Source organism: Chiloscyllium punctatum, chromosome 45 (genome assembly GCF_047496795.1).
Source record: "Chiloscyllium punctatum isolate Juve2018m chromosome 45, sChiPun1.3, whole genome shotgun sequence".
Taxonomy (NCBI): Eukaryota; Metazoa; Chordata; class Chondrichthyes; order Orectolobiformes; family Hemiscylliidae; genus Chiloscyllium; species Chiloscyllium punctatum.
This window is the reverse complement of record NC_092783.1, coordinates 62,644,249-62,671,610: the sequence shown is the minus strand read 5'-3', so window position 1 is coordinate 62,671,610 and position 27,362 is coordinate 62,644,249. Positions and strand designations below refer to the sequence as shown.

Genomic DNA, 27,362 nt, shown 5'->3' with positions numbered 1-27,362 from the left:
TAAGTGCTGGCAAATGAGACTAGATTAATTTAGGATATCTGCTCAGTATGGATGAGTTGGACTGAAGGGTCTGTTTCCATACTGTCCATCCTTACAACTCTATGACTATATGTCAACACTGAGAAAGGAATAATAGTTTAAAAACCAATGAATAGATTGTTAGACCGCAGAGCTGAAAGCAGTGGAGTGTAAGATAAGCCACAGAGAGTAAGGAACACATTATGCCATGTATTAGTCACTGGGATTGCAATTGACCTGTACTGCTCCTGAAGTTTGGGCATGAAGCAGCCTGATATAGAAGTGAGACAGCTGACCTCTTCCACTCAGGCCTTGATCCAACTCCCTATGTCTCAACCATAGACAGACTTGCAAAAGTTAATTGGGGACCTCACTCTGTTGCAGGATCTTTACAGAAATATATTATGTATATGGAAAGCAAGCATTATGCCTTCTATTCTACTACAGAGTTTACTCACTTGTTAATCTCCTAAAACCCATGGCCACTCTCTAGCAGTCTAACTTGACCCGAAAAATTGCTGACACAAGCTGGGTTTGCATTAAAACTGCGGGTTAATTGTGGAAACAAAAAAAAAACTCAATGAAATTTTCCAATCTGAATTTTCTATTCCGCTAAATATTTAATATTTGGATCTAATCAGAAATAAATGGAGGATCATAGTTCATAGAAATATGCGTGAGTCAGATTTGCACAGAATTGCAGATCGATCAAGGATTTGGTTGCAGATAGTTCAGCAGTGCTTTGTGTTGGTCCTTTCTATTAAGGATCTCTCAGTCAAGCTGCCAGTGTAGTGACCAGCAAGGAGCGAAGATGGACCAGCACAATCCCAACCATCGAAACAGTGTAGATGTTCCCAGTTGCAGTCAGTTTCAGTGTCTGTGGGAGTTTGGTGCTTGTCGAAATTGTCAATCCTGGACTAGCCAAGCTGGTACCTGAGTGGTTTTGTGCATTCTGGGTACTTGCATTTTGTGCCAGTAGCCTTATCATGGATCTGTGATGGCGATTGACCAAATCTGCCCCGTACTCCTTGTAATTGAACTTCTTGCCATACCGTGCAGTGATGTGCTCAACCCAATTCAGGTACGACTTGGTCACAGTGAAGACTCCAGGCCAACGTTTCTCATAATCAGTGATCCAACTGACAACCCCAATTAAGAAATACTGCTGCGTGCTATTAACTTTGCAAACGAGAGGGCCACCGCTGTCCAGGTGACAACCAATGCGCTCATTTTCTTCAAATTCCATACACATCATTGTCGGTTGGAGATTGCCACCAAAAACTGTGGTATTGCATTCTCTGAAGGAGATGATCTTTATAGGTGCATCCTGCAATGAATCGGTCGTGTCTTCACCCGTCTTCATCCAGCCTGTGATTCGACAGTTCAGCCAGGTATTCCCAAAGAAGATTTCATTGTCGGGAAAGCACACAGGCATGGCGTACTTCCCGAAAATGATGCGCTCACTCACCCGCACCAACGCAAGGTCATTTGCCCCTGTTTCCTCATCAAACCCATTGTGTAAAATGACGTTACGGGGGTTGGAGTAGCGTACCCAGGTTTCTGGTGTCAGTTCTTTGTTCAACCCGATGACCACCACAATCTCCTCCAAGCTTTGTGATATGGGCGGCATAAAGCAGTGAGCAGCAGTGATGATCCAGAACTCATTGATGATAGCTCCACCACAAAAGTGCCTGTTCTCCACCGCCATCTCAATGCTGACTTGCCAAGGCCAGGGGCTGGGCTGGGGTTCCCCTTGGATAGACTTCTTGACCTCCCACCGAGTTCCACATTTGACATGGTTCTCAGCCAAGAGTGGACCATCCAGGAGATATATCAGAATCATTAGAGCAGAGAGAGAGACAAGTGTCATCGCGTGTTTCTCTTAACACATTCCTTTTGGCCATATGGTGTTGCGCCCTGAACTGAGGCCAGTTTTGATGTTTTGGCTTGCGTTGGATTGGGGTGTGCTCTATTCTGAAGGAGGAGGGGAGGTGACACAAGGATGAATGAGTTTTGCACGAGCTGGAGGTTTGTGTTTGTGAGGTCACAGCTCTTTAACATAACGAGAAGATCATGTGATAAGTCAGCAAGTAATGATATCACCAGGAATTATGATGTCACTGCAGGAGTTGCTTCAGAAGTTAAAACCTTTTGAACATTTTTTCATTTCCATTTCAGTCCAATCTGCCCCATTGTTCAATCAGTTATCAGAGTCCCTTGCCTTGGTGAGCTACACTCCAATCTGGCCCGCTCTGGTGTTCAGTTACAGGTTACTTAGCGAAGATAAGAAAAGTTCACTCATGTTCTTTTAGTGACTTACCTGGACTAGGACTCTCATGTCCCTTTGCCATTCAGATTTCTGAATTTTCTCCCCATTTAGAAAATAGTCCATGCCTCTATTTATCCTACCAAATTGCATGACCGCACACTTTCCCACGTTGTACTCCATCTACCATTTCTTTGCTCACTGTCCTAACCTGTCCAATGTAGTCTACTTTGAGGAACTCCTGCAGAGAGGTTCTAGGATTAGATAATTGGGACTGAAAACAATGACTTTGGTCTTCCTAATATTTAATTGGGAAAATATCTTCTCATCCAGTACTGGGAATCTGTCAAGTGAGCAGTTTGATTTAGCAACAGTGGAGGAATCAAAAATGTTTCAATAAGGTACAGCTGGGTATCACCAGCACGTGTATGAAACCTGACGCTGCGTTTTTAGATGATGTGACCAAGGGCAGTTTGTGAATAAGATATAGAAGGGGTCTAGGATAGATGCTTGGGAAACTCCAGAGTTAATAGTTCTAACTACAATGAGGTGGCTCATAATGGAAACAGGCAAAAAGCAATCCACCCAGATAGGTGACATCTGAATGGGGTCACTTGAGGATGAGGAGCCATTTAGCTGACCATATCAAAAATAACAAATGGGTTAAGAAGAATGAAGAGGGTAAGTGTACTGCAGTCATCGCCACACAGGGATGTTGCTTGTGAATTTGCTAGAAGCCACTTGTGTATCATAGGAGTCTTGAAGGAAGTAATGTTTCTCCTTAATAGAGGTGTCAATCGCTTTGTGGTGGTGGCAGTGGTGGGGCTTTAAGGTAAGGGGCAGGAGGCTTAAAGATGATTGTGGAGCATTGTTTTCACTCAGAGATTGACTGCTATCAGGAACTAACTACATAAAAGGGTGGTAGAGGTGGAAATCCTCAAGACATTGAAGATTGGAGAGACCATGGTATTCTGGGAAAGCTGAGGATGGACTTTGGAGGTGACAACACATTGAAGAAACTTGGTGAGGAAAGCAAGGTTGGAGATGGGATGATGCTTTGCGAGGATGTTAGTTGAAAGGTCATTTTGTTTGGAGGAGAATGATGCCAGATGAAGGCATATGAGCAGTGCTATTCTCTGGAGCAGTTGTGTTGCACCATGACTTAGTCTCTTTACTCAGGCTTGACTCACACGGCAGGGTTTGGTAAGAAGCTGAAGTGTATGGAGGACTGCAGGCTAGCCCCGAAAGCATTGGAAGGGCTGACTCTGCAGGTAGCACAGAAATCCATGAGGTTTTCAGCAGCAACTATTGCCTGACCTGCTGTGCTTTTCCAGCACCACACTCCTGACTCTGAGGCAGATTTGTAGTCAGGTACAAGGTTACAAACTCTGTGACTTAACCTGACATTGTAGTCAGGGAATGAGGTATTGTTTTTGAGGATATGCAAATCTAATGGTTTATTTGAATGGTTTCAAGACACCATTCAGTTTTCTTTGACTGTCACATTTTCCTTACTACAGTGTGAATGGAATAACATTGGTTGAAGGTTCAAATGGGAAAGTGGAGAAATGTTAATGTAGGAATGTTCACAATGGTTGCTGCTATTCTGTAAATCAGAGACTCTGTGGAGGAACTGGTGGAAGGATCCTTTGTCCTTTTTCTCATTAAGCACTTTCCAGGAACCTGCTCCTGAATTTTCCATCAACTAGATCATTTGGTGATAAACCCAAGAGAAGGCAAATCAGTATTCAGGTGGAGAGAAATAGAAAAAAAAATACAGTAAATTATTTATTACATTTTTCAAAATGTATTTCAACAACAACAACAACAATTAAGTCCTGAAGGAATGAAATTACATATTTATAAAATTTAATTGTTAGTGGCAGGGATGTTGTTTGACAGTAATTAAATTCAATGCAAGAACTCAGACTCAAAAGGTCAAAAGTCACACAACACCCGGTTTATTTGAAATCACAAGCTTTTGGAGAACAACCTGGTGTTGTGTGACTTTGGACCTTGTCCCACCCAGTCCAACACTGGCATCTCCATATCATGGATATTGAGGAAGAGAGAAAACAAGAAAGGAATCAGAAAAAAAAAAGAGTATAGTACTGAAAAAGATGGTAATGAACTAAAAGCAAAAAGAGACAACTTTCTTTAAATCAGAAGAGGTGCAATCAAATGTCTTTAACCATTTCTGAACTCTGTTGGTGCACTTTGTCTTTGAATTATGTATGTATTTTGTGAAATTTAGATGCTTCTGAAATTTAAGCAATATATGTAATAACCTTTTCAGTGCAAGCTGTTACTGTTATAAACAAGCGCCAGTTTGTGTCACCCACGACATGTTCAATTATTTTAATGTAGATTATAGTGTATCTTATTATTAAACCAATATTGCATTGGAATGAACGTGGGAATTGTTAATAGTGAACCACATATACATCTTCAGCTCTTTTTCACTGTTTTACAGTGTTACTTGTCACTTTCCTTTCATCTGGATGAACAATGTATAACCTTGTCCATATAGTTTCAGCTTTATAGGCTGTCACTTCTGGTGGTGTGGAGGAACAGATGGATCTGGGTGTGCAAATACATAGACCCCTCAAAGTTGCCACCCCAGTGGATAGGGTTGTTAAGAAAGCATATGGATCGAGTTTAAGAGCCATGAGGTTTTGCTGCAGCTCTACAGGTCCCTGGTGAGGCCACACTTGGAATATTGAGTCCAGTTCTGGTCGCCCTACTACAGGAAAGATAGAGGGGCTTTGGAGAGGGTGCAAAGAAGGTTTACCAGGATGCTGCCTGGACTGGAGGGCTTGCCTTATGAAGAAAGGTTGAATAAGCTCGAACTTTTCTTTCTGGAGAGAAGGAGGAAGAGAGGAGACCTGATCGATAATGAGAGGAATAAATAGAGTCAATAGCCAGAGACTTTTCCCCAGGGCAGGATTGACTGGTACGAGAAGTCGTAGTTTGAAGATATTAGGAGGAAGGGAAAAAGGACATGTCAGAGATAGGTTCTTTACGCAGAGAGCTGTGAATGCATGGAATGCATTGCTAGTTGTGATGGTGGAAGCAGAGTCATTGGGGATCTTTAAGCGACTACTGGACATGCACATGGATAGCAGTGAGTTGAGGGGTGCGTAGGTTAGGTTATTATATTTTACATTAGGATTAATCCTCGGCACAACATCGTGGGCCAAAGGGCCTGTTCTGTGCTGTATTTTTCTATGTTCTATGTTCTCCAGCTATCTGATCTGACAGGATTAACTCGTGTATCAAGCTTAAAACTAACAAGATGTAAATGTGTTGTGTGGAACATGAGATGGTTGCATCACTAGCTTTGTTTAAATAAGCAAAAGCTTCAACGTTAATTCTTTCAGAAACATTAGTGTATACATTTGGACCGAGTGCTGGAAAATGGGATTCATGTAGATTTAGATATTTTGGGGGCAGCATGTTGATTCAGCGATTATCACTGCTGCCTCACAGCACCAGAGACCCTTGTTCGATTCCAGCCTTGGGCTGCGTGGAGTTTGCACATTCTCCCCATTTCTGTGTGGGTTTGCTCCGGGTGCTCCAGTTTGCTCCCACAGTCTAAAGATGTGCAGGTTCGGTGTATTGGTCATCAGAAATGCAGGGTTACAGGTATGGGGTGGGTCTGGGTGGGATGCTCTGTAGACTTGCTGGGCCAAATGGCCTGTTTTCACACTGTAGTAATTCTATGATTCCAGAGTGTATCTTTATCAGTGCACACTCAATGTGCTGATTCTATGACAACACTCATTAGAAATGCACAATAGGAACTCTCTCTGATGTTATGCATAGTAGCGCTGTTGCATCTGAATTGAAAGTTCAAATTCTACTCCAGAGGATTGAGCACAAAACATCTAAACTGCAAATCTATTTTCCTGAGCTTATTTAGACAAGACATTGAATATAAGAGTAAGGAGATAATAAAGGAATTCTACAGAGCATTAGGTAGGCCATGGCTAGAGTACTGTTTTTTGCCACATTATCGGAGGGATGTGATTGCACTGGAGGGGGTGCAGGGGAGATTCCCCAGGATGTTGCCTGGGCTGGAGGTATCAGCTATTAAAACAAACTAGATAGGGGAAAGTTGTTTACCTTCAAGCAGAGTAGATTGAGGGAAGATCTGATTGAGGTGTACAAAGTTCTAAGGGGCATAGATGGTATTGAAAAGGAGTAATGTTTCCCCTTTGTAGAGGAGTCAATAATTGGGGTGGGTCACTGTTTGAAGATAAGGAGCAGGAGATTTAGAGATGATTTGAGGATCATCTCTAAGAGATGATTTTTTACCCACTCAGAGGTTAGTGGCTGAAGGGTGGTAGCTGCAGGAATCCACAAACATTTAAGAACTATTTAGATGAGCATGTGAAAGGTCAGAGAATGTAAGGCTGTGGGTCAAATGCAGGAAAATAGGATTAGAATCAATTGCAGTTTGACAACCAGCGGATACACAATGGGCTGAATGGCCTCATCCTATGCTGTAAAAACTCTCTGATTTTATGATCCTATCAACAACAAGCACTAACATTTTTTTCTGACGATATTTGTGCACGATGCCAGTGCAGAAATGTCATTTCATGCTGTTGCAAAGTGAGTGTCTCAGTGAGATGCTGTTAGCATGTAGCTTCTAGAGGAACAGCGGATCCTGGTGAGATCTGTATTTATGTGCTCATCTGCAATTGCTGGGAGACGTGGTCTGATTTCCACGTTGGTGAGCACTGCTCATCTCACCATTACATCTCCTGCAGTCTGGTGTACTGAGATTTCACAGCCAGCAGATGGTGCTGCTGTACATGTTAGAATTGACAGCACAGAAACTGAGCCAGTCTATCAAGGTGTATCAATGATGTGGAGGTGCAAATGTTGGACTAGGATGGACAAAATTAAAAATCACAACACCAGGCTATAGTCCAACAGGTTTATTTGGAAGCACTAGCTTTTGGAGTGCTGCTCCTTCATTAGATGGTTAGAACATAGAAAAGGACAGCACAGAACAGGCCCTTTGGCCCACGATGTTGTGCCGGGGATTATTCCTAATCTAAAATAAAATAACCTAACCTACACACCCCTCAATTCACTGCTATCCATGTGCACGTCCAGCAGTTGCTTAAATGTCCCTAATGACTCTGCTTCCACCACCACCGCTGGCAATGTATTCCATGCATTCACAACTCTCTACATAAAGAACCTACCTCTGATGTCTCCTCTATAACTTCCTCCTAATATCTTAAAACTATGACTCCTCATCCCAGTCAATCTTGCCCTGGGGAAAAGTCTCTGGCGATATCAGGTCACCTCTCTTTCTCCTTCTATCCAGAGAGAAAAGTCTGAGCTTAGTCAACCTCTCTTTGTCAGACTAGTCCAGGCAGCATCCTGGTAAACCTTCTTTGCACCCTCTCCAAAGCCTCCGTATCTTTCCTATAATAGGACGACCAGAACTGGACACAATATTCCAAGTGTGGTCTCACTAGGGTCTTGTAGAGCTGCAGCAAAACCTCGCAGCTCTTAAACTCGATCCCCCTGTTAATGAAAGCCAAAAAAACCATATGCTTTCTTAACAACTCTATCCACTTGGGTGGCAACTTTGAGGGATCTATGTACTTTGAACACCAAGATCCCTCTGTTCCTCCACACTGCCAAGAATCCTGACTTTGATACAAGTTCAACCTTCCAAAATGCATCACTGGTTGTGGAGAATAAGACCATAAAACACTGAATTTATAGCAAAAGATTAGTGTCATGAAACTAAAATGATATACTGAACAACCTGGATTGTTGCTAAGTCTTTCATCTTTTATAAAGGGTTGCAGGTTTCAGTTCATTAATATGTAAATTCCAGAACTTCTTTGCAGTCACCTTCTTGAGATAACTTAAGGTTTTATAACAAAAGGTGACATCTCAGCTCAAACAATGCATTAAAGGTTTGATGTTAGAGTCAGTCTGAATCCCAATCTTGAATCAGGCTGGTTCTATTTCCAAAGTGGAATTTACAAAATATTACATATGGATTGACTGCCTACAGATTGGGCATTTTTTGGGCAAAATAATATGTATCTGCAAATATAATTCTGCAAATACAAATTCATCCCATAGACTTATATGTGTGTGCACATGCATGAGAGAGAGAGAGAGAGAGAGAGAGAGAGAGAGAGAGAGAGAGAGAGAGACCGTGATTGTATATATATGAGTGTGTGCGTATGAATGCACTTGAGACAGTCTGTGTTTACATGTGTGAAAGCTTGGTAAAGTGTCTGTGTGGGTGAGATAGAGTATGAGCCTGTGAGAGTGTGTGTGCATGGGTGTGAGCGTGGGGGGTGTCTGTGTGTGTATAAGAGACAGAGCATGTGTGTGTGTGTGAGAGGGTCTACATGAGTGTGTGTGTGGGTGTGTGTGTATGTGTGTGTGAGAGAGATCGCGAGAGAGCAAGAGAAAAAAAATTAGTGTTGTGGAGTTACCTGTAATGTGACATGAACCCAAGGTCCCGGTTGTGGCCCTCCCTATGGGTTCCGAACTTGGCTCTCAGCCTCTGCTTGGCCACTTTGTGTTGTTGCCTGTCCTGAAGTCCGCCTTGGAGGATGGTCTCTGTTTCGCTGCTTCTAGGATGGATGTGTTGTCCTAGTCAAACAGCAGCTAATGAACTTAAAAGATCCTACACAAGCAAAATGAACATCATTTACAAAAGAACTGTAAGAAACACGACATTGGACAAACAGGCAGAAAACTAGCCACCAGGATGCATGAACATCAACTAGCCACAAAAAGACATGACCCAACATCACTAGTATCCTTACATACAGATGAGGAAGGACACCACTTTGACTAGGCCAACACGTCCATCCTAGGACAAGCCAAACAGATACACTCATGAGAATTCCTAAATGCATGGCATTCCAATTGGAACTCTATCAACAAACACATCAACTTGAACCCATCTATCACCCTCTGAAGAAAAGAAGTGGAAATGACATCACAGACACAGAAAATGACATCACCAACCCCAGGAAACCTAAACACATAAATAGAAAGTGGAACATAACTCCAGCGCTTCACCGAGGCTCACTGAAGATGTTACTTAGTATGGTGACGAAATGTCTGAAAATGAACCTTCCAGCTCAGCGAGCAACCTTACACCCAGAACCTCAACCTGAGCTACAAATCTTCTCAAAAACTCACATGTAATATTTGGTAAATTCCACTTTGGAAATAGAACCAATCTGACTCAAGATTGGGATACAGACAGACTCTAACCTCACACCATTAAAGCATTGTCTGAGCTGAGATGTCACTTTTTGTTATAAACCCTTAAGTTATCTCAAGAAGGTGACTCTACAGAAGTTCTTGGATTTATATATTAATGAACTGAAACTTGTAACCCATTCTTAGCAATAATTTAGGTTTATTCAATATATCATTTCAGTTTCATGACACTGTAATCTTTTGCTATAAATTCTGTGTCTTATGGTCTTAGTTTCCACAACCAGCTGATGAAGGAGCAGCGGTCCAAAAGCTAGTGCTTCCAAATAAACCTGTTGGACTTCAAACTGGTACTGTCTGATTTTTAACAAGGTTTATTTGTTGCACCCAATGTGGTCTCCTCGACATCAGGGAGACAGAACGACAACTTGCGAATTGTTTCAGAGAACATCTCTGGGACACCCACACCAGCCAACCCCAACACCCCATGGCTGAACACTTCAACTCCCCCTCCCACTCTGCTAAGGACATGCAAGTCATGGGCCTCGTCCATCGCCACTCCCTTACAACCCAATGCCTGGAGGAAGAACACCTTATCTTCCACCTTGGACCCTACGAGCACACAGAATTAATGTGGATTGCACCAGTTTCCTCATTTCCCCTCTCCCCACCTTATCCCAGTCCCCAGCCTCCAATTCCACACCGCCCTCCTGACCTGGCCATCACCTTTACCACCTATCTGCTCCACCCTCCTCTCTGACCCCCACCTTCATCTACCTAATGCATCTCAGCTACCTTCCCACCAACCCTGCCCCCCACCCTCCCCCCATTTATCTCTGCACCCCCCCCAGCCCACAACCTCATTCCTGATAAAGGGTTTATGCCCGAAACTTCAATTCTCCTGCTCCTCGGATGCTGCCGGACATGTTGTGCTTTTTCCAGCACCACACTCTCGTAATAGAACTCCAGGATGAACATTTCCCAGCAACCACCACCCGCTGTCTTCTTTCAGCTAGCCAATTTCCAAACTGCCAAATCATCCTCAATCCCATGTATTTTGTGCAATAGCCTACCATGGGGAACCTTATCAAACGCCTTACTGAAATCTGCATGAAGGGCTTTTGCTTGAAACGTCGATTTTACTGTTATCCAGAATCTGGTTTCCAGCATCTGCAGTCCTTGTTTTTACCTCGTTGATTTTAATCCTACTGCGAATCCTCCTACAAGGATGCCTGCCTTGAAGAAGTTTTCCTCCTCTCTCTACAAGAATCTACTCTATGCTACTTTCTCCCCACTCCCACCCTTCTCTCATTTATAGAACTTAGAACATAGGACATTACAGCGCAGTACAGGCCCTTCGGCCCTCGATATTGCACTCCTGTCATACTAATCTAAAGCCCATCCCACCTACACTATTCCATGCACGTCCATTTGCCTGTCCAATGATGAATTAAATGCACTTAAACTTGGCGAATCTACTACCGTTGCAGGCAAAGCATTCCATACCCTTACTACTCTCTGAGTAAAGAAACTACCTCTGACATCAGTCTTATACCTATCTCCCCCCACGTTAAAGTTGTGTCCCCTCGTGTTTGCCGTCCACATACTTGGAAAAAGGCTCTCCCTGTCCACCCTAACTAACCCTCTGATTATCGTGTATGTCTCTATTAAGTCACCTCTCAACCTTCTTCTCTCTAACGAGAACAGCCTCAAGGCCCTCAGCCTTTCCACGTAAGACATTCCTTTCATACCAGGCAACATCCTCCTCTGCACCCTTTCCAAAGCTTCCACATCCTTCCTATAATGCAGTGACCAGAACTGTACACAATACTCCAAGTGTGGCCATACCAGAGTTTTGTACAGCTGCAGCATAACCTCCTGGTTCCGGAACTCAATCCCTCTGTTAATAAAGGCCAAGACACTGTATGCCTTCTTAACAACCCTGTCAATCTGGGTGGCAACTTTCCGGGATCTGTGTACATGGACACCGAGATCTCTCTGCTCATCTGCACTCCCAAGAATCTTGCCATTAGCCCAGTACATTACATTCCAATTACTCCGTCCAGAAAATGTATCACCTCACACTTGTCCACATTAAACTCCATTTGCCACCTCTCAGCCCAGCTCTGCATCATATGTCTCTCTGCAACCTACTACATCCTTCGTCACTATCCACAACTCCACCAACCTTAGTGTCATCCGCAAATTTACTAACCCACCCTTCTAAGCCCTCATCCAGGTCATTTATAAAAATGATGAACAGCAGTGGACCCAACACCAACCCTTGCGGTACACCACTAGTAACTGGACACCAAGATGAACATGTTCCATCAAATACATCCCTCTGTTTTCTTTCAGCAAGCCAATTACTAATCCAAACTGCTATGTCTCCCACAATACCATTCCTCTGTAATTTATATAATAGTCTACTGTGGGGAACCTTATCGAACCCCTTGCTGAAATCTATATACACCGGTTTACTCTCATCTACCTGTTTGGTCACTTTGTCAAAAAACTCAATAAGATTCGTTAGGCATGACCTACCCTTCACAAAACCGTGCTGACTGTCCCTGATCAGATTATTCTTTTCTAGATGGTTATAAATCCTATCTCCTATAACCTTTTCCAACACTTTACCAACAACTGAAGTGAGACTCACTGGGCTGTAATTACCAGGGTTGTCTCTACTACCCTTTTTGAACAAGGGAACCACATTTGCTATCCTCCAGTCCTCAGGCCCTATTCCTGTAGACAATGATGATTTGAAGATCAATGCCAAAGGCTGGCCCTTGCTTCCCAGAGGATCCTAGGATAGATCCCATCTGGCCCAGGGGACTTGTCTATTTTCACACTCTGCAGTATTTCTAATTCCTCTTCCTTGTGAACCTCAATCTCTTCTAGTCTAGATGCAAGTATCTCTGTATCTTCCTCGCCAACATTTTCATTTTCTATAGTGAACACTGTTGAAAAATATTTATTTAGTGCTTCCACTATCTCCTCTGACTCCACGCACAACTTCACACTATTCTCCTTGATTGGCCCTAATATAACTCTCGTCATTCTTTTATTCTTGACATATTTATGGAAAGCCTTAGGATTAACCCTGATCCTATCCACCAACAACTTCTCATGTCTCCTCCTGGCTCTTCTGAGCTCTCTCTTTAGGTCTTTCCTGACTTCCTTGTAACCCTCAAGCGCCCTGAGTTTTCACATTTTGTCCTAACATAAGCCTTCTTCTTCTTCTTGACCAGGGATTCCACTTCCTTAGTAAACCACGGCTCACGCATTCTATATCTTCCTCCCTGTCTGACAGGTACATACTTATCTAGGACACACAGGAGCTTTTCCTTGAATAAGCTCCACATTTTTAATGTGCTCATCCCGTGCAGTTTCCTTCCCCATTCTACGCTTCCTAAATCTTGCCTAATTGCCTCATAATTTCCCTTCCCCCAGCTGTAACGCTTGCTCGGTGGAGTACACCTATCCCTTTCCATCACTAAAGTAAACCTGACAGAATTGTGATCACTGTCTCCAAAGTGCTCACCTACTTCCAAATCTAACACCTGGCTGGGCTCGTTACCCAGTACCAAATCTAATGTGGCTTCGCCCCTTGTTGGTCTGTCTACATACTGTATCAGGAAGCCCTCCTGCACACACTGGACAAAAACTGACCCATCTATAGTACTCGTACTGTAGTGTTCCCAGTCAATATTTGGATAGTTGAAGTCCCCCATGACAACTACCCTGCCTCGCTCACTCCTATTGAGAATCATCTTTGCTATCCTTTCCTCTACATCTCTGGGACTATTCGGAGGCCTATAGAAAGCTCCCAGCATGGTGACTTCTCCTTTCCTGTTTCTAACCTCAGCCCGCACTACCTCAGTTAACGAGTCCCCAAACGTCCTTTCTGCAACTGTAATATTGTACCTGATCAACAATGCCACACCTCCCCCTCTTTTACCATCTTCTCTGTTCTTACCGAAACATCTGAATCCCGGAACCTGCAACAGCCAATCCTGTCCTTGCTCTATCCATTCTCCGTAATGGCCACAACATTGAAGTCCCAGGTACCAACCCACGCTGCCAGTTCACCCACTTTATTTCGGATGCTCCTCGTGTTGAAGTACACACACTTCAAACCAGGTTCTTGCTTGCCAGTGTCAGATACTTGATTTGGGAACACCCTACTCTCATCCTCTTCTGTACCCGTCCTACAATTTTGGTAGGAGAAAGTGAGGACTGCAGATGCTGGGGATCAGAGCTGAAAAATGTGTTGCTGGAAAAGCGCAGCAGGTCAGGCAGCATCCAAGGAGCAGGAGAATTGACGTTTCGGGCATAAGCCCTTCTTCAGGAATGTGGAAGGCGTGCAAGCAGGCTAAGATAAAAGGTAGGGAGGAGGGACTTGGGGGAGGGGCGTTGGGAATGCGATAGGTGGAAGGAGGTTAAGGTGAGAATGATAGGCCGGAGAGGGGGTGGGGGCGGAGAGGTTGGGAAGAAGATTGCAGGTCAAGAAGGCAGTGCTGAGTCCGAGGGTTGGGACTGAGATAAGGTGGGAGGAGGGAAAATGAGGAAGCTGGAAAAATCTGCATTCATCCCTTGTGGTTGGAGGGTTCCTAGGCGGAAGATGAGGCGCTCTTCCTCCAGGCGTCGTGTTGCCATGGTCTGGCGATGGAGGAGGCCAAGGACCTGCATGTCCTTGGCAGAGTGGGAGGGGGAGTTAAAGTGTTCAGCCACAGAGTGGTGGGTTGGTTGGTGTGGGTGTCCCAGAGGTGTTCTCTGAAACGTTCCACAAGTAGGCGGCCTGTCTCCCCAAACAGACCCCACCACCAGGGATATATTTCCCTCCCCCCCCCTATCAGCATTCCGGAAAGACCACTCCCTCCGCGACTCCCTCGTCAGGTCCACACCCCCCACCAACCCAACCTCCACTCCCGGCACCTTCTCCTGCAACCACAAGAAATGCAAAACTTGCGCCCACACCTCCCCCCTCACTTACCTCCAAGGCCCCAAGGGATCCTTCCATATCAGTCACAAATTCACCTGCACCTCCACACACATCATTTACTGCATCCGCTGCACCCGATGTGGCCTCCTCTATATTGGGGAGACAGGCGCCCACGTGCTGACCATTTCAGAGAACACCTCTGGGACACCCAGACCAACCAACCCAACCGCCCTGTGGCTGAACACTTTAACTCCCCCTCCCACTCCGCCAAGGACATGCAGGTCCTTGGCCTCCTCCATCGCCAGACCATGGCAACACGACGCCTGGAGGAAGAGCGCCTCATCTTCCGCCTAGGAACCCTCCAACCACACAGGATGAATGCAGATTTCTCCAGCTTCCTCATTTCCCCTCCCTCCACCTTATCTCAGTCCCAACCCTCAGACTCAGCACCGCCTTCTTGACCTGCAATCTTCTTCCCGACCTCTCCGCCCCCACCCCCTCTCCGGCCGATCACCCTCACCTTAACCTCCTTCCACCTATCGCATTCCAAATGCCCCTCCCCCTACCTTTTATCTTAGCCTGCTTGGCACACCTTCCTCATTCCTGAAGGGTTTATGCCTGAAATGTCGATTCTCCTGCTTCTTGAATGCTGCCTGACCTGCTGCGCTTTTCCAGCAACACATTTTTCAGCTACAATTTTGGTTCCCATCCCCCTGCTGTATTAGTTTAAATCCATCTTAATAGCTTTTGCGAATTTCCCCCCCAGGAGATTGGTACCCCTCTGGTTCAGATGAAGACCATCCTGCTTGTAGAGGTCCCACCTACCCCAGAAAGAGCTCCAATTATCCAAAAACCCGAAATCCTCCCTCCTGCACCATCCCTGTAGCCACATGTTCAACTCCTTTCTCTCCCTATTCCTCACCTCACTAGCACGTGGCACGGGCAGCAAACCAGAGAAAAGAACTCTGTTTGTCCTAGCTCGAGGCTTCCATCCTAGCTCCCTGAATTTCTGCCTCAAGTCCCCATCTCTCTTCCGACCTATGTCGTTGGTGCCAATGTGGACCACGACTTGGGGCCGCTCCCCCTCCCCCCTAAGGATCCCAAAAACACGATCAGAGACATCACGGACCCTGGCACCTGGGAGGCAACACACCAACCCTGAGTCTCTCTCGTCCCCACAGAACCTCCTATCTGCCCCCCCTAACTATGGAGTCCCCAATGACTACTGCTCTGCTCCTCTTCCCCCTTCCCTTCTGAGCAGCAGGTGCCCCACTGCTTTCCCCTGGTAAGTCATCCCCCCCAACAGTATCCAAAATGGTATACTTATTGTTGAGGTGAATGGCCACAGGGGATCCCTGCACTGCCTGCCGGTACCCTTTCTCTCCCCTAACTGTCACCCATCTGTCTTTTTCTTTTATCTGGGGAGTGATTACCTCTCTAAGTCCTGTCAATAACCCCCTCTGCCTCCCGAATGATTGGAAGTTCATCCAACTCCAGCTCAAGTTCCCTAACTCGGTTTTCGAGGAGCTGGTGTTGGGTGCACTTCCCACAGATGTAGTCAGCGGGGACTCTAGGGGTGACCCTTACTTCCCACATTCTACGGGAGGAACATTCCACTGCCCTAAACTCTATTCCCATTATTCTAACTCCCGAAGTGACTACTAAAAAAAAGGATTAAGAATTAAACTAGTCACCTTACCTTGTCAATCTGGTTCCCACAACTATTTTTTAGGATAGAGGAGGAGGATGTGTAACGCGAGCACGCAAATATAAACTATTCTACTTACCCTTTCCAGAAGTCCTTTGCTCGCTCCTCCCTCGCTGGCCTGAAGGTAAGAAGTTTAAATATATTTACTGGCCTTCCTGACAATCACCTTGCACCGTCACCTCCTCCTGGCTCCTGCCTCTTGCTGCTGTCCACCCTTCAGGCTCTCTGCCTGTATCCCTGATGAAGGGCTTTTGCCCGAAATGTCGATTTTACTGCACCTCGGATGCTGCTTGAGCTGCTGTGCTTTTCCAGCACCACTAATCCAGAATCTGGTTTCCAGCATCTGCAGTCATTGTTTTTACCTGAAATCCACATCAACTGCTTTACCCTCATCCACCTGTTTGGTCACCATCTCAAATAACTCTAAGGTTTGTGAGGCACGACCTACCCTTCAACAAAACTATGTTGACTAATCCTAATCAATTTATTCCTCTCTAGATGGTTATCAATCCTATCTCTTATAGGTAAGGCAGATATACACACACTACACAGGCACAAAACACAAGTACAAACGCAAGTAAACATGGAGAGACAACATATAGACATAGAGAAGACAGCTACAGACACAGAAACATAAAACACACAGATGGACAGACAGACACACATAGACACAGAATTGGAGATACACACCCACACACAGGCACACATGCACACCCACACACAGGCAGACACACATATACAGACAGATATGCACAATGTGCACAACACACACATCTCCCTTACTTATTCCTTCACTCAGCATTATGGGTCTACTGACAGCACGTGGACTGCAGCGGTTCAAGAAGTCAGTTCATCACCACCTTCTGAAGGATAACTCGGACCAAGTAATAAATGCTGGGCCAGCCGGTGATACCCACATCCTGTAAATGAATAAAAAGATGGCAGACAAAGAGACACACACACGTGACATGCACACACAGACAGACATGTACAAAACACAGGTAGACACACACATGACATGCACACACAGACACGTGTACAAAACAGGGATAGACACAGCACACACAGACTACACAGACACAGATGTACACAGAAACAGACATACATAAGTACATACAGGCACAGATATACTGTACACAAACTCACAAACACACTAACAGACAAAAGTAAAAACACAGGCATATAAGAGAACTATAGCTAACACACCTCGCACAATCTCAGAGACACACAGCAGCCCCTCTACAAATAGAACCCATACAAATTTACAGTGTCCTCTACGCACAGACAACCAAGTACACATACATAGACACGTAGACACACAGAAATAGTCCGCCCTAGCAAACACGCACAGAGCAGCGCAGAAATAAATGCACTGTAAGGCACATAAAGAAAAGTCATGATTTGGAGATGCCGGTGTTGGACTGGGGTGTACAAAGTTAAAAATCACAATACACCAGGAAAAGTCAAGACTATGTTACACCCCAAATTTCTCTTGTAAATGCTCCTGCGTAGTGTCTTGCAACATTTTATTCCAATAAGGACGATATATTAAGATAAATTGTTACAAGCCAATCATAATCCTCTAAATTAAACTGTTTAATTTGAAAGAGCAATCTGTCGAGTTGGAAAAAAGGTGTAAAACTTCTGAGGTGCCTAAACAGTACAACAAGAATGTCTACACCAAACATTCTGTAATGTGGACACTGCCTGAAATCGCCAAGGGGCACTAGGACCCAGAAAGAGCCGCTCTCTCTTCCCCTCTCTGACCACAGTTAGTGACTGCTGATTCCCTCCTGCTTTTGTTAAAACCGCAGACATGCAGCTCAAAGTCCTGCCTTTCAGGCCAGTTCAGTCTCAGCCTCTGTCATGTCTCGCAGTAGCTGGGCAGAGTATCCAGCAGTTCGCCAGCTCTCAGCATGGATCAGGGAAGTATCCTGGTGAGGTTCCTCAGGCAGGTACACAACAAGAAACACAGCAAAGAGGAGACAATTTCAGGGGAGTTTCTGGTGAGTCTCTTGTTCAGTTTGCTCTGCTAAAGCCGAACCCTGGAGGTGATGAGAGAGAGAGAGAGTGTGCTGTTCAGAGACAGTCTGCCTTGAAGTTAAGCTGGAGAACCGGTTACAGAGAAGAGACAGTGTAGCTCCCTCCCCTCAGACCTGACACAGGGCTCCCTGCTCCTTCACTCATTGCAAGCTCTCGCTCTCGGGATTTTTGCATTCTTTATTGAATTGTAAAAGTTGAAAGAGGAATAGTGTTCGCTATCAGTAACTAAAGACCGTAAGCGGCCGGCCTGCAATGGTGATGTGGAGGTGTCGGTGTTGGACTGGGATGGGCAAAGTTAGAAAAATCACACAACACCAGGTTATAGTCCAACTGGTTGAATTGGAAGCACTAGCTTTCGGAGCATCGCTCCTTCATCAGGGGGTTGTCAACCTGATTGAGTCACCGTGTCATTTTGGGGCACGGAATGTTAATCCTTCGGCCCATTCAGTGGCTGCCGACTTTCTATTAAGTCAATGACTTTTAGCAACGAGTCCCTTATGATTGGGATCTCTGTCTTGCGGATGTTTGTATTCGAGGTTCAATTTTTAGAAAGGGAAGTGAAATCTGAGGGAGTCTCCATGCTTAGAGGTGTCTGAGTGTTGTTAATACCTGCGGGTCTGGGAGTGTACCCGCTGTATGTGTAGGGGAGCCCAGGAGTGTGTTAGTGTGTGTACACAGTAGGTTATTGCCAGCTGGATAGTGAGAGTAAGCTGGAGTTCTGTGTCGGGTTTTGATCCCCATTCTGAAGAAAAGAAAAAAGTTACACCTGAAGCAGTTCAGAGAAAGTTCACTTTGCTGGTTCCTGATTGACCACGAAACATTGAGCATTGGAGTTTAGGAGAATGAGAGGCCATCTTATTGAAATGTGAAAGATCCTGAGGAGGTTCTTGATAGGGCTGTGAGAGTGAATGTTTCCCCTTGTTCAGAATTGAGGGATGGAAGTTAAAAATAACGGATTTCCTATTTAAGACAGGGACGAAGAGGGATTTTTTTTATCTCTCTGAGCTGTAAGTCTTTGGAACAAAACAGAACTTGCTGGCGAAACTCAGCAAGTCTCGCAGTATCTGTTGGAAGAAAGCAGAGTTAATGTTTTGAGTTCAGTGACTCTTCAGAACATCATCATTCGTCTTTGGACCTCTCTTGCCCAGAGAATATAAAAGACTGGGACATTGAGTTATACAGAGTTTTGACCAATGAGTAAATGTGGAGTTACGGGTGTGTGGGGATGGTGGTAGACAGGGGATTGGAGCTAAGGATATAATCAAATCGGCAATGAATTTATTAAATGGCGGAGCAGGCTCAAAGGGCTGAATGGCCTACTCCTGTGCTGAGTTCTTATATTCTTTTGTATACACATTTACCATTTTTCAGGAGCTTTCTCCCAATGAAAGGCACTATTCCTGGGATTTAACTCTCACTACAAACCATTTCAATAAAGTGAAACTCCATGTAGGTTTCTGCCCAAAGTTATTCCAACCCTTTTTAATTAGGATTTTCGTCAGAAGATAATTTTGTTTTTTTTCCAAACAGTTTGCAGAGCAGTGCAAGTTATAAAATGACCCATCATTAAAGGGAGTTGAAGATATTTTTGAAGATAAGTTACTGGTTTATTTTTAGTGGTGTGCAAGCGACTGTACAGCGTAATGGAAGAGTGTTCAAAATGGCTTTCTAGGCCACAGGAACTTCAATAGTGTGAGGAGATGACTAATGTAGTCTGGCTAGGAATGTAGAGAACTCAGTCCCATGAAAATGTCCACAAGCTTTCATCTGTCCTAGGTAGCCCATGATTATACCATAGAGATCATTTGGCCCGTGGTGCATGTGCTGGCCCTTTGTCTGAGCGAATTTGATTAGTTCCACCCCCTTGCTCTTTCCCCATCACCCTGCAATTACTTCTTCCCCAGTTCTCCTTTTGGAGATCACTATTGAATCTCCTTCCACTGTCTTTGGAAGGACCACAATGCCAGTTCTCCAAACTGTCAGTTGTAAGGAGACATGACATCAACTTGGCTTACAGAAGGATGGGGAAATGCTTCATTTAAAGATTGCTAGAATCATAGAACCAGCTCCAACAAAAATCAATAGATGCAAACATAAAAATAATTTAAAATTTGTGATTGGTAGTTTTTTTGCCTCATAATGATGTGAAGTGACCTAACTTCATCCAACTACCTTAACAAGATCAGGTGTAATAATACAATAATTAGGAGGAAGTGGTCATATTCAAGCATGTTCCTCTATTCTGTACAGAATATTGATGATCTTCACCCTAAACTCCACCTTTCTTCCTTACTTTTCATTTCAATGTTTCAGCTTCCTTGATCCACGCTGGTAACCTCTCTGTATCAATCCTGTCAAGTCTTTCCGAACCTTTCATGAGTTCACCTCTCATTCTTCTAAACGCCAGAAAGTGTAAACACAGTTTACTCAGCTTCTTGTTGTAAGAGGATCCTCTCGTCCCAGAGACCAATCAAGTGAACCTCTATTCACTGCTTCCACTGTAGTTTAATGTTGGTGGCAAATGTTCTTCCATTTAAGGAGGCTGGTTATACTAACTCAGGAAGCCCAACTGGAAAGGAACATGGTTTATTGTTAAACACCAAAATAGAGCCATTATTCATGGCGTTTGTAGGCTAGAACCAGCCTGGGACATTCAGTTCTGGGTCTGATTTATTTTTTTGATACATTCATAAGTGTTATCACACAAAACTAAATGGTTTTCTGAACACTAAATCACATGACATTTTTAAAAAGCTGTTTTTAACTATCAACTACAACCAGGGTCTGCTTTATTTTCTAATCATCCTGCTCAAAGATGTTAATACACACCTCTGGAGCAGGTGGGACTTGCATCTGGGTCTCCAGGCCCAAATGTAGGGGCACTACCACTGCACCACAAGAGTCCATATAATCCTTTGCTGGATACTTTCTAAGCCACCTGTTCAAAGATATTATTACATACCTCAGGAGCAGGTAGGACTTCAACCCAGGTCTCCCAATTCAGGAGCAGAGATGGTACCATAAGAGCCCCACGCTATCCTCTGCTAGCATCTCAGTTAACATGAGTTTCAGTTGGGCAGGGTGTTGCCTGTTACCAAGGTAACTTAAACTCAACGAGCTCCATTTGGGGATTTTGGCACCGTGGTTAGCACTGCTGCCTCACAGCAACAGAGATTCTGGTTCAATTCCATCTTCAGGTGACTGTCTGTGTGGAGTTTGCACATTCTCCCTGTGTCTGCATGTGTTTCTTCTGGGTGCTCCAGTTTCCTCCCAAGGTCCAAAGATGTGCAGGTTAGGTGGATTGGCCATGCTAAACTGCCCATAGTGTCCAGAGGTGTGTAGTTTAGATGGATTAGCCTGGGACCTGTGGATGGGATGCTCTTTAGAGGATCGGTGTAGACCTGATGGGCCGAACAACCTCTTTCTGCACTGTGACTGGAATGAATGATTTCCCAGGGTCTTGTAGAGGTTATCCCACCGGTCTATTCAGAGGCAAGAGTCATGGGTTATCATGTGACTGAACTGGCTGATTATGAAGCTGTAGATCTTTGAGCGTATGGGGCAGGATGTGCCCTGATGTAGTGGGACTCAGATAGTAGGATGTGCTTCCTTTTCGTCTCCACTACTGTTGTGCCTCATCAATAAACACTCAGACTAAAACTATGTTACAGCTTGATGGACCAGTTGTCACCATCTTAACAGTTAGTAACAAACTTCTCACTGTCACTATCACTGCTGCACTTCAGAGTGTGTTTGAAGCAGTTTCTTAGTTCCAGCGAGGTTGACATTGGCCATCTAGATGTAGTGTTCACTCACAGAATCCCTACAGAGTGGAAGTAGGTCATTTGGCTCTTTGAGTCCACAATGACCCTATGAAAAGCATCCCATCCAGACCCACCACCTTACCCTACCCTATCCCTGTAATCCTGCATTCCCCGTGGCCAATCCACCTCACCTGCACATATTTACACTGTGGGAGCAAATTAGAGGAATCCCGTGCAGACACGGGGAGAACATGCATACTCTATATAGGTAGTTGACCGAGGGTGGAATCAAACCCAGATCCCTGGCATTGTGAGGCAGTAATGTTAACTATTGAGCCACCATGCTACCCTCCACCAAAGTTGACTTTGCATGAATTTGATCTGAATGCTAATGGAGCTGGCTTCAAGGGGCACACCAGCATTTGGTTGACAGTCTTCCTTTAATTCTGGAGAATGTGGTGGAAGCATTACTGATGGAATTTCTCCCATAGCCTTGTTTGTAGCATATATGCAGTCTGGCTGTCACTGCAGGCTAGAAGTGTGCTGACTACAACTGCTCTGTACACTTGATCTTTAAGGAACTATGTGCTTCTGTAAACGTGGAGACCAATGCCGTGTACAGTATTGCAGATGTGGTCTCACCTGTAAAGTTTCAGCAAAACTTCCCTATTCTTGTTCTCCAATACCTTTACAATCAAGACCAACATGTTATTTAGCTTGGTAAAAACAATGACTGCAGATGCTGGAAACCAGATTCTGGATTAGTGGTGCTGGAAGAGCACAGCAGTTCAGGCAGCATCCAAGTAGCTTCGAAATCGACGTTTCGGGCAAAAGCCCTTCATCAGGAATAAAGGCAGTGAGCCTGAAGCATGGAGAGATAAGCTAGAGGAGTTCTCTCCATGCTTCAGGCTCACTGCCTTTATTCCTGATGAAGGGCTTTTGCCCGAAATGTCGATTTCGAAGCTACTTGGATGCTGCCTGAACTGCTGTGCTTTTCCAGCACCACTAATCCAGAATGTTATTTAGCTTGACAATCACTTGCTATATCAGCATGCCCTTTTTCTTGTATGAGTACCAACAAGACTCCCTGATAATCAGCATTTAAATTTATTTAAAATGTTTTTTTCTAGCATTTTTTTACCAAAATGAATAACCTTCACCACATAATGCCATCTCCACCTTAAAGCCCACTCACCTAACCTGCAGATTCTGTATCCTTCTCACAGCTTACAAAACTGGGTGGGAATGTATCATGTAAAAATTTACATGTTCCTCTCAGTCTTGTCATCCAGGTCATCAGTATTGACTGTTTACAGCTGAGGGTCTAATACTGATCCTTGCAGCACTCTACTAATCTCAACCTGTCAACTTGAAAATTCCCACTTTTTCCCTATCCATCCCTGTCTGTCCATTAAACAATTCTCTATCCATGTTAATACATGATCTCCAGGCGTTCTTATATTGTGTACTGACCTTTTTTATAAAAATCTTTATTCAAAGTCTTTTGGTATGTCAAGTACACTGCACCCCTTTATTAACCCTACTACATACATCTTCCAAAGTCTCTAATAAACTTGTAAACTATGATTTTCCTTTGTCTGCCATATTATGATTTTCTGAGTTTATTGTTAAAACTTCCTCTTTAAAGAGGTTTCAGTATTTTCCCAATGACTAACTGATCTATAGTTCCTATTTTCTCTTTCCCTCATTACTTGAATAGCGTAATTGCTATTGATAGTTTCCAAATCATTGGGACTATTCAAGAATCCAGAGAATTTTGGAAAAGTGCACCCAGAATATGGACTAGATTAGATTAGATTAGATTAGATTAGATTACTTACAGTGTGGAAACAGGCCCTTCGGCCCAACAAGTCCACACCGCCCCGCCGAAGCGTAACCCACCCATACCCCTACATCTACATCTACATCTACATCTACCCCTTACCTCACACTACGGGCAATTTAGCATGGCCAATTCACCTGACCTGCACATCTTTGGAGTGTGGGAGGAAACCGGAGCACCCGGAGGAAACCCACGCAGACACGGGGAGAACGTGCAAACTCCACACAGTCAGTCGCCTGAGGCGGGAATTGAACCCGGGTCTCAGGCGCTGTGAGGCAGCAGTGCTAACCACTGTGCCACCGTGCCGCCCACTATTTCTGCAATTATCTCTTTGTATTCCTAAGACATAGATCCTGAAAATTTGTCTGATTTTAATTCAAGCCTTTTCAATACCTATTCCCTTACCATAAGTTTCTCACTAATTATCTTCATTGTAACCCTGCAAGATGGCGCTGGATATGGTCAGCTCCTTATGAGTTCCTGCATGCAGATCTAAGCTTCCTATCTCCTACAATCGTGTGCTTCCTATCTCCTACAATCGTGTGCTTCCTATCTCCTACAATCGTGTGCTTCCTATCTCCTACAATCGTTCTACACTTTTTAAACTTAACAGCATACTTTTAAAAATTACTAATAACTCTGTTTTATCTAAACTCACAGGTTTGAAGCTCCTCCAATCCTCAAAGCCAGCTTACTGGCTACCCTACTGTTGTTAGAATGCTGAATGGACTCAGACTATTCACATTCGCCTGTACCTGTGTTTTTGTCTTTTCTGCTGTTTAGCTATTTTATGCTTATCTCTGCTACTTAACTCTGTGATTTGCCTGTATTGCTCGCAAGACAAAGCTTTTCACTGTGCCTCAGTACACGTGACAATAAATTCAATTCAATTCAATTCAACTCCATTCAATTCAATTTAATCACCCTCTAGTTCTAGTAATTAATTCCTGTCTTCTACTTTGAGGACAGATACAAAATATTTGCTCAACGTCGCGACCATTTCCTCATTCTCTATGATGCCTCCAAGGGTCCTTTAGCTGCTCCCTCCTATTTTATAAACTTGTAAAAGTTACTGCTCTCTGTTCTTAGATTAATGTTAATTTATTGTTGGCTTCTATTTTTCCATTTTTGCTAAACTTCAGTTGATCTTTGATCAGTTACTATGCTTTGCCATATTACAGCTGGAAGCTTGTGGAAGCATTGAGGGTATAGACTGTCTGTTCGAGAGACAGGAACCCTTGGATAACACATGTAAATTGTTACTGAATATTGTGCCGTCAGATGCTTACAGAATAGCCATCATTGGGTGTTCCCCATGATGATTAAAAGCAATTGGACAGATACCAAGTAGGCAAATAACCGGTACCCTGCCACTCCAAATAGCTGGCTGCACTGTTTTGAGACCTGTTATTCCAGAAGTATTTGGTACAAATGTGGGAGGTGACAGCTTAGTGATATTATCACTGGGCTGTTAAATCAGAGGGCAAAAGTGAGGACTGTAGATGCTGGAAACCAGAGTTCCTGATGAAGGGCTTTTGCCCGAAACATCGATTTACCTGCTCCTCGGATGCTGCCTGACCTGCTGTGCTTTTCCAGCACCACTCTGATCTATGGCAGAATTTGAATTCAATAAAGCTCTGGAAATAAGAGTCGAGTGATGACCATAAAATCATGTTCGCTTGTCATAAAAAACCTATCTGGTTCATTAAATATCATTCATGGAAGGAAACTACCATCCTTACCTGGTCTGGTCGAAATGGGTCTTCAGACCCACAGCAATGTGGTTTACTTGATTCTTAACAACACTCTGGGTAATTAGGGATGGGTAATAAATGCTGGTCTAGCCGGTGATACCCACACTCCATGAATGAATAAAAACAAAATGTTTGACACAAAAACATGTTTCTTTAGTCTAAAACAAAATATCATGATCAGGATATTATTAGGGGACAGAGCTAGGGCTTGGCACAGTTTGAACATCTGAAGCTTTTTCCCCAAAAGGCTGTGAATGTTGGGACCAGCTGAAAATTTCAGAACTAATTGTGAACGATTTTGTTGATATCAAGAAATATAAAGCACCAGTAGTACATTCAGTCATGATCTAATTCGGTGTTGGAACAGGCTCAAGGAACTGAATAGCTTTGACTGTTCCTAAAGCTGCAAAGCTGTTTCGTTGGTATCTCACTGAGAACATTTTTTTGGGAGGGGGATGTGGAAAGCCAAGTCCTCACAAAGATCAGGATGCGAGACAGGTCAGAAGTTGAGGAGCAGAGAGACCACAGAAGGTTATGGAGATAGGGAAGACAACAGCGACAGAGAAGGAGGGGAGACGCCATGAAGATGCCAAACAGGATGAGAACTTTAAAATTAATTTAAAAATGAAAATTGACAAAGCAGAAGTGAACCTAGAGCCTTGTAAATGACATTGTGATGCCGTTTTTAATAGGATTTGGGCATCTGGCAATTAAGCATTTGTTGCTTGTCCTTAATAGCCCTTGAACTGAGTGTCAGGCTGGACTATTTCAAAGGGCACTTTAAAAATCACCCAGCTTGCTGTGGGTCTGGAGTTGCATGTAGGCCAAATGCAGGTAAGGGTGAGCGATTTATTTTCCTAAAGGACATTAACGAATGAGGTGTATTTTTACAAGTGATGATTGTTTCACCATCAATGAGACTTGCTTTTGGTTCCAGTTTCACTAATTAAATTTGAATTCCAACAACTGCCACAGTGGGTTTTGAACTTGTGTCCCCAGAGCATTTATTTGAGCCTCCAGATCAGTATTCTGGTGCCATGCCACCATTTCCTCCCCCCCCCCCTCCCCCCCCCCCCCCCCCCACCTCCACGTCCCTCATGCGAAACAGAGATCTGCAGACCATCATTCTATTATCTATTTAATTACTATATCCTTTGGCTGCCAAAGGTGCCCTCCATTAAATTTGTAGTCCCACTTTAATCTTCTTTGTTGAAAAAAAATTAGTTCTCTTCATTATGCTTACGTTCCCTTCAATTTATTTAATATGTAAGTAGCTGATGTTTAAGGGTGATAGTTTGCTGCAGTTCTGTGCAGCTGCGGAGCTGTGGCCTATCTTTCCATTTGCTGCACTGTGTAACTTCACATTTCTGTCAATCTCACTCATCCTCAAGTTTATTCACACCCCCACTGGCAGCTAGGCCGTCAGCTGTCTAGACCCTAAGCTCCTGCATTCCAACCGTAAACCCCTCCTCTTTTAAGATGCTTCTTTGAATTTATGTCTTCAACCAAAATTTTGGTCATCTGACCTAATATCTCTTCATGCGATTCAGTGTTAAGTTTTTGGTGTAAACACGTTTTTGTGAAACATCGTAGGATATAAATGTAAATTGTTGGTGCAAAGTGCAACACAATGAAACCAAACTTCTCAACTTGTTAGACACTGGGTAATGCTCAGTAGTTTTGACTTTGATGTTGGTCGTGGCTAATCAGTGATGGCTTTCTTGATATTGATTAACCAGCCAAATTGTCGTTGCATTGTAAAGCAGAAATTGCTGGAGACACACAGCAGGCCTGGCAGCA

At 44.0% G+C, this 27,362-nt stretch overlaps 2 protein-coding genes across 4 annotated transcripts in view; one reads left to right on the top strand and one right to left on the bottom strand.

The window, feature by feature from the left end:
- Positions 1–633: 633 nt before the first annotated feature.
- The window catches only part of LOC140467500 (serine protease 27-like), a 126,964-nt gene continuing 100,235 nt past the window's right edge, over positions 634–27,362 (bottom strand). For both annotated transcript variants that reach the window (XM_072563918.1, XM_072563919.1), the window contains 2 exons: positions 8,767–8,960; positions 634–3,989 (listed from right to left, as the gene is read on the bottom strand). In XM_072563918.1, the coding sequence (XP_072420019.1) occupies positions 794–1,888 (1,095 nt within the window). In that variant the 5' untranslated portion in view covers positions 1,889–3,989; positions 8,767–8,960 and the 3' untranslated portion in view covers positions 634–793. The remainder of the gene's footprint in view (positions 3,990–8,766; positions 8,961–27,362) is intronic.
- The window catches only part of LOC140467495 (tyrosine-protein phosphatase non-receptor type 22-like), a 98,271-nt gene continuing 88,909 nt past the window's right edge, over positions 18,001–27,362 (top strand). For both annotated transcript variants that reach the window (XM_072563913.1, XM_072563912.1), the window contains exon 1: positions 18,001–18,164. In XM_072563913.1, coding sequence (XP_072420014.1) covers positions 18,075–18,164 — 90 coding nt within the window. In that variant the 5' untranslated portion in view covers positions 18,001–18,074. The remainder of the gene's footprint in view (positions 18,165–27,362) is intronic.